The following is a 7,470-nucleotide window of genomic DNA, read 5'->3' as shown; positions in this document are numbered from 1 at the left end:
TTTTTTTTTTTTTTTTTTTTTTTAGGATTTTTAAAAATTATTTTATTTATATGAGTACACTGTCACTGTCTTCATGCATCAGAATAGGGCATCAGAACCCATTACAGATGGTTGTGAGCCCCCATGTGGTTGCTGGGAATTGTACTCAGGACCTCTGGTAGAATAGTCAGTGCTCTTAACCACTGAGCCTTCGCTCCAGCCCAACGCCTCTATTTTTCAATTTCTTATTTTAATAGCTCTTTAATGCATTATAGGTGCCATTAAATTATCATGTTGTTAACTTAATTGCTTACAAACTTTAAACAAAGTGAAAACCATCTAAAAGATTAGCTTTAATTTATATATGTGCATATTTATAGCATGTAGATGACCACCCCCACCCCTATAAAATGTTCTATTCTTACTTTAGTTTGTGGATTGTTGGACTGTTTTATTGAACATGATCTACTTCTAATGTTTGGGTAGTGAAACAAAATTAGTGTTTGTAATGCATTGCTATACAGAGACTTGCAGTACTTAGCAATGAGTTCTCCTAATTTTGCACTCTTGAGTACCAGCCTTCAAGCTATGCCAAGGTCTTAAAGAAAACTTTGCATTAACAAGGAATCCTGTGCTTGCCCAGATACATGGTAACATTTTCGTGGTCTAGATGTATGAAATGGTGAGGTCAAATCAGAGGAAGATGATAAGAGACATACTTTGTTGTATCTACCCGTGAATATATGTGGAAAATAACAGTTTAGTCAGTTTATGTGATATGTTTGTTGATAATATCATTCCAAATACAAATGCTTTCTCAGTTATTTGAAGTTAGTGTATCAGTGTTGACAGTCAGTGCTAAGTGTTTTAGGTTGGCACCTGTGATAGCAATTGTTTCTCCTGTTTGCCAGTAAAAGACACTAGGGATTCCAAAACCCTGAATTTCTTCTGTTTGTTTGACTCTTATCATTCTGTTATCATTCTGTTCATTGTCTTTTAGTGACTACTCTGCTCCCAGCTGTCTAAATATTCTCTCACATTTCCTGTCAGAGTGGTACTGGAGCCTAGGTTTAAAAAGTGTAATGTTGATTCTCATTTATTGGTTCATCAGCTTTCTTAGTGAAGAATTGAAATGGCTGAGCCATTTAGTATTATTACCTTTTTTTAAAAATTTATTTTATTATTATAAATGAGTACACTGTAGCTGTCTTCAGACGCACCAGAAGCGGGTGTCATATCTCATTATGGGTGATTGTGAGCTACCATGTGGTTGCTGGGATTTGAACTCAGGACCTTTGGAAGAGCAGTCGATGCTCTTACCTGCTAAGCCATCTCACCAGCTCCACATTATTACCTTTTAAATCCAGATCCTAAGGGAAATACTTCTCATTAGATACTGGGGTCATATCTTGATCCCCAAATCCTGTTACTTCTTCTCTGTGGTACAGTGAATTTACATTTATGACCACAGTATAAAGCTGTTAATCATTGAGACATCATTTTTTATACTTTCAGTTGTATACACTTTATTACCTAGATATTTACATACTCATTCATTTCATTTGAGAATTCAGATCCAGATTTCCTGTAAAGTTTGACTCTGATGTTATTTTTCAATGCCTACTTTAAAATAATTCCTTTGTGTAATTGTAGTTTTATATTTGGAATAAGAAGGGATATCACATGTAACCAGTGTATAGGTAATTCTATTGGCAACCTTTTAATGAAAAGCTAAATAAAATTATCTGACTAGGTCAACCATAAAATGCCATTTTTTTTCTTAGCTCTGGTTATATTAAATAGAGTTATGAAGAAGCATTTACCTAAATGATCTTTGGAATATCCCCCAATTTTAAGATTTGTAACTTTTAATCTCACAATTCTTGTTGTGGTATGAACAGAGAAATGGGGTGTTTGAGTAATTGAGGAAGTCTTTGTTTTGGTTGTATCAGTTTGCAATTCCACCAGCAATGGAGGAGTATTCCTCTTTCTCCACATCCTCGCCAACATGTGCTGTTTCTTGAGTTTTTGATCTTAGCCATTCTGATAGGTGTAAGGTGGAATCTTAGGGTTGTTTTAATTTGCATTTCTCTGATCACTAAGGACTTTGAACATTTCTTTAAGTGCTTCTTAGCCCTTTGAGATACTCTGTTATAAATTCTCTGTTTAGTTCTATACCCCATTTTTAATTGGTTTATTTGGTGTTTTTAGTGGTTAGCTTCTTGAGTTCTTTATATATTTTGGATATTAGTCCTCTATTGAACGTGGGGTTAATGAAGACTTTTTTTCCCAATCCGTTGGTTGCCTGTTTGTCTTACACTCTTCTCCCTTTGGGTGTTTTATGTTTGCTGTTTTCTATTACAAGAAAGAACTTTCTTGTAGACTTTTTTTTTAAATGGCACATTTGATTTTTTAATTTAAATATGACATATGCCCCTTTACTACATGTCAGTAAAGTATGATTTCAAAAATGTGGATGAAGGCATCTAGAGATGCTAAATGTGACCATTCTCCAAAGAGCTCCTACAGTATACAATCTCAGAAAAGTCATTTAGTTTAGTTCAAATAAACCATGAAGCCTTTCATCCTATTAAATTTTTATAATCGCCATGTATACAAAAAATTGAGGAAACTATGCACAGTTGCCTTTTCTAGTTTCAGGTAGTGAAAACTGTCCAAGTGCCCCTTTAGTAGGTCTGTCTGCTCTAAAAAGTCACTTTGTTATTTGTGAACTCCTCTCTGACAGGGGAACTTGGTTTGATAAGGGAAACATATTTGATAGAATTTGAACTAAAATATAGTTTTTTCTTTCTGAAACCTTAGTTTCATGTAAAATTTTGATGAAAATAACATTTATTCTCCTGGGTATGCAGTGTTTCTAAACCCACCAATCTCCTGATGAACAAGAACAACACCATGTAAAAAAGTATGCATCTTAGATAGTGTGAGAAGTTTGTCAAATGAATGGTAACAGTAGACCATGGTGAATATACAACTCTGTTACGTTTCCAGCCAATGCCAGTCATCTTAGTCACCTTGGATCTGACTCTAAGTCAGCTTAGAAAATGAGGCTTGGTGGGAAGAAGAGTTTCAGTGGGAAAAAGAAGGTCAGAGAGGAATGAGTGTGTGTATGTATGTGTGTATATATGTATGGAACAACTAACAGTTAGCCTATGCATCTATGAAACCATCAAAGAATAAAAGACCTAATAAAAATCATGTACCACAATCAAACTAAAAAAAATCATTGAAAGAGAGTAAGATTTTGAAAAGTATTTTGGGCTTGTTATAATCTGTTTAAACTTTTTGGTTGTACCCTAGGTATATCCTTCTGCTCTGGAGTTATATCAAGATTAGTTATATGTTAATAATACCCATTTGCCACAAAACTTCAGTTCTAAAGAATTTTTTGGCTCAGTGATCTATGTGCTCATCAATTGTAAGGACTACAAAAGAGTATTATTCATATGGTCTACTCGTTGATAAGGGTTTATAACAATTTTTAATGAATATTTATTGTTTCAATGTGTGTGAGTATGCTGTATACATATATGTGGTGGTAGGTGTGGAGGGTATGGGATACCCTTGTCTGTCATTCTCTCTAATATTCCTTTGAGGCGAGACCTCTCCCTGAGTCTGGAACCTGGCTTTTTTTTTTTTTTTTTTTTTTTTTTTTTTTTTTTTTTTTTTTTTTTTTTTTTTTTTTTGCTTATTTGTTTGTTTATGGTGTGTGGGTTTTTTTTTATTTTTTATTTTTATTTTTGTTTTTGTTTTTTGTTTTTGCTAGAACACCCCAGAACTATCACTTATCTCTACTTGTAGCAGCCTTGGGGTTACAGGCAGATGGCAAATGATCCTTTCTTTGTTATGGGGTTCTGGGTCTGAACTTTAGTGGTCTGGTTAAACAGCATCAGTCTCTGTGGCCCCTCAGTTTACTTTTCAAAATAGTTTTTGTTTAGTACACTTATACATACCCAGCATTTCACTTTATTCCTACATTTTCCCTGCCCTCATGTCTCCTTCCTTTGCACTCTGTTGCTGGTTGCCTTCCCTCTCCCAAATAGTATCCCTTTCTCCACTTCCTCTGCAGCTTCTACCATGACTTTTTCTAATATTTGGAAGAAGAGTCTTTCACATTGATACTATGTTCCTATATGCCAAAAATAAATTGGCATCTCAGAATGATACCTATGAAACATTTTGCTGAACATTTTTGATATTAGTTCTTATAGTATAACATATCAAATAGATAAATTTGTATGTGATGTATATATGTATGTATATGTACATGTGAGCGCAGGTGTGTACCTACATATGCATGTATGGTAGCCAGAGGTCAGTATCCTGTACCTTTATTGATTTCTACCTTATATTTTTGAAACACAGTCTCTTGCTGAATCAACAATTGGCTAGATTGGCTGATCAGTGAGCTTCTAGGGTCTTCCATGTGTCTCTGCTTCATAGGGCTAAGATGTCAGGCACACAACATACTCTTGACCCTAGTTCTTTTTTTTTTTTAAACATATATGCTAGAGTTGGAGCTCTAGTCTTCATGTGTATGAAACAAGCACTTTATCCTGTGAACCATTTCTGTAGCCTCTCAAGTATATAGTTTCAATGACAATGTTATGTTGAACATTTTATATATTAACAAATAGTAAATTTTTATTTTTAATGATCTTTTCCCCTTATCCTTTTAGTTTTGTCAGCCTGGTGGATGGCACCTGTCCAGAGAGCGGAAACAGCCAACATTCTTTGTGGTGGTCCTGACAGATATTGACTCAGATCGACATTATTGCTCATGCCTAACCTTCTATGAGGCGGAGATCAATCTCCAGGTACAGAAACGTTCTTATCTAAGGATGGAGACACGTAGCACTGAAGAAGATTTTAAGTTCCATGTTTTTGTTTGTTTTTGTTATTTGTTTTACTAAATTGAAAATTTCATGGGCTCCTTTAAAAAGTAGGTTTCAAGGACTAGAACTCCATACTGCATTTTTAAATAAATTGTATAGGTTTAGTACCTTAAGTAAACATGAAAAAATTTTATATGTGTGTTTGTGTATGTGTGCGTGTAGATAGGTAGCATGGAAACTAGATAGATAGACAGATAGATAGATAGATAGATAGAAAATAAAATATAACCTTAATTTTGTATTAATAGTATTTGAAATCATGATATGTTCTTTAAAGTTAAAAATCTAAATTTTCTGGGTACAAAATCTGATTTTTAATTACAGAGGAGACAAGTTACCTATCATGAAGCAAACGTACACTATTATTCTTTTATGGTAGAAGTTCATAAGTTTATGTAGAACAAAATACGTATCTGCATTCCGGAACAACAGCACATACATATTATGTGAATTTCAGCTTATTTCTCTTTGTCAGATCTTTGTAAGAAACCATACCAACATTTCAGGGCTTTAGATAGTGAGACCAAACTAAGAAATATTTGCTGTGAAATATTTAATGACTTCTCAGAATATTGCTTCTCTGTAAATTTGGAAGTTATGCTGCCAATGAGGTGGCATAATTTACAAGTCTGTGCCTGTAGTTCATCTTGTACCAGATCATGTCTTTCATAGCAATGGAAGTTGCAGTTAAAAGGCTGGTCACATTCCTGTTTTGATTGTTTCAGTCAAAAACCTGCCAGCGTGTTCTGTAATCCATGTAACAGTCTGGGTTCCTAGTTGATATTTCGTTTTAATGATGGTATTGAGACCTTAAGCTGATCCTGAAAATATATTATGCTTTATCTTCATGTTCTTAATAATTCCCTTGAGCTGTCTAATGAAAACTAATCAACCATCAGACAAGCTGACAGAAAGGCAGTTATTAAGACATTAGTGGAGGTACTGGAGGTATTTTAGAAAGATGTCTAGGAATTCTTGGGTACATCAGTCTACTTTGTATTTGGATGTTGTTTCACACATAATGATAAATTTGTGACATTACTCAAACATTCAAATATCCCTTACCATATTTATCTGGTGTTAATTCTTTAGCTCATTAGTTTATTACATGAGATCTTTATCCCTTTCTTTCCCTCTCTCTTCTCTTTCCTGCTCCCTCTTTCCTTTTCTTGCACACAGACACATTCTCATTCTCTCCCTCTGTCTCTCTGTCTCTCTCTCTTCCTCTCTCTCTCTCTTTCTCCCCTCATCCTTCCCTCCCTCCCTCCTTTCCTCCACTCACATCCTTAACCACCCCCTTCCCCAAATCATTTGACAGAAAACCCCATATTTATATACCTTTCCTCTGAATTCTTTTGTTCCCTAGGCTGGACCTGATACACTGGGCTGAAGTGACCCTCTTACTGTACTTTAAACTGGACATTAGTATAATCATATTAATAATATTCTTCACTACCCATTCCATAGTCCCAGCCCAGTACATAACTACATTTATTATATTTGTTTTTTATTTCTTTTTTCATACTGAACATTTTTCTTTGTCTTTATCTTATAATATTGAAATTTTTAAGTAATAATCCTTCCACGTCCATTTTTAATAGAATGGGTCTTACTTTCTCTCATTTAGTTCAGACTGTGCATTAACAGAATACTGTAATACTTAACTAAACCAGGATTGGTGGGTATATGCCTATAATCACATCATTAAAACATCTGAAGCAAAAGGATTGAGAATTTGGAGATAGCCTGAGCTACATAGTGAGACTGTCTTTAAATAAAAAGGAGGAAGAGGGAGGAAAGGCCAACCAAACAAAGTCAAAGAAAGCAACGAAAACACTACTTCCTAAGTATGTTCCTTGCAGAGATGTCCAAGGGTACACATTTGGATGTAGACGGTGTCTATTAGTCCTTTACTGATGGCGTCCATTTGGGAAGATGATTTTTAGATTTCTTCAATGTATAGTTGCAAGAGTTGTGTTGTGTTGTTTGTTTTTTATTTTGGGGGGGTTGTTTTGGTTTTTGGTTTGGTTTGGTTTGGTTTTCACTTGCAACTAATAAGTATTCCAGAGGAAGTTATATTAAGTCTTATATATGTATCCTGCTACTTGTCACTCATGTTCCCCTTGACTTAGTATTTACTCTTGATTCTTTTGATAATATTGATGTATTGATCAGCATCTATGATTGTGATGGTATATGCTGGTTATGATATTTAGAACATGATTATCCACCAGTCACATACTCCCACTTTCTTATTAATCAGCAGTTGACTTCTTGTGTTCTGTTTTTTGTTTGTTTGCTTGCTTGTTTGTTTGTTGGGGCAGGGTCTGTCTAACTGTGTAACTTTGGCTGTCCTGGAACTTAACTATGTAGACCATATCAGCCTCATAGAAATCCACTTGCCTTGACCTCCCAAACACTGGAATTAAAGGTGTGTGCCACCATGGCCCACGAATAGTTGACTTTTTCTTTTCTTTTCTTTTCTTTTTTTATCTTTTACTTTCTTACAATCAAATCGCTACCCCCTTCCTGATCCACCCTCCCTTTTAAATCTATTTTTTTTTTTTTTTTTTTT

The 7,470-nt window shown here is 34.7% G+C and overlaps 1 protein-coding gene across 8 annotated transcripts in view; it reads left to right on the top strand.

The window, feature by feature from the left end:
- Positions 1-7,470, top strand: part of Sbf2 (SET binding factor 2) — a 330,570-nt gene that overhangs the window by 138,074 nt on the left and 185,026 nt on the right. For all 8 annotated transcript variants that reach the window (XM_031387848.1, XM_031387851.1, XM_031387855.1 and 5 more), the window contains exon 3: positions 4,680-4,817. In XM_031387848.1, the coding sequence (XP_031243708.1) occupies positions 4,680-4,817 (138 nt within the window). The remainder of the gene's footprint in view (positions 1-4,679; positions 4,818-7,470) is intronic.

This window comes from Mastomys coucha, unplaced genomic scaffold, assembly GCF_008632895.1.
Source record: "Mastomys coucha isolate ucsf_1 unplaced genomic scaffold, UCSF_Mcou_1 pScaffold21, whole genome shotgun sequence".
NCBI classification, from domain to species: Eukaryota; Metazoa; Chordata; class Mammalia; order Rodentia; family Muridae; genus Mastomys; species Mastomys coucha.
Note: the sequence above shows the minus strand (reverse complement) of the source record. Positions and strands in the feature narration are given on the sequence as shown.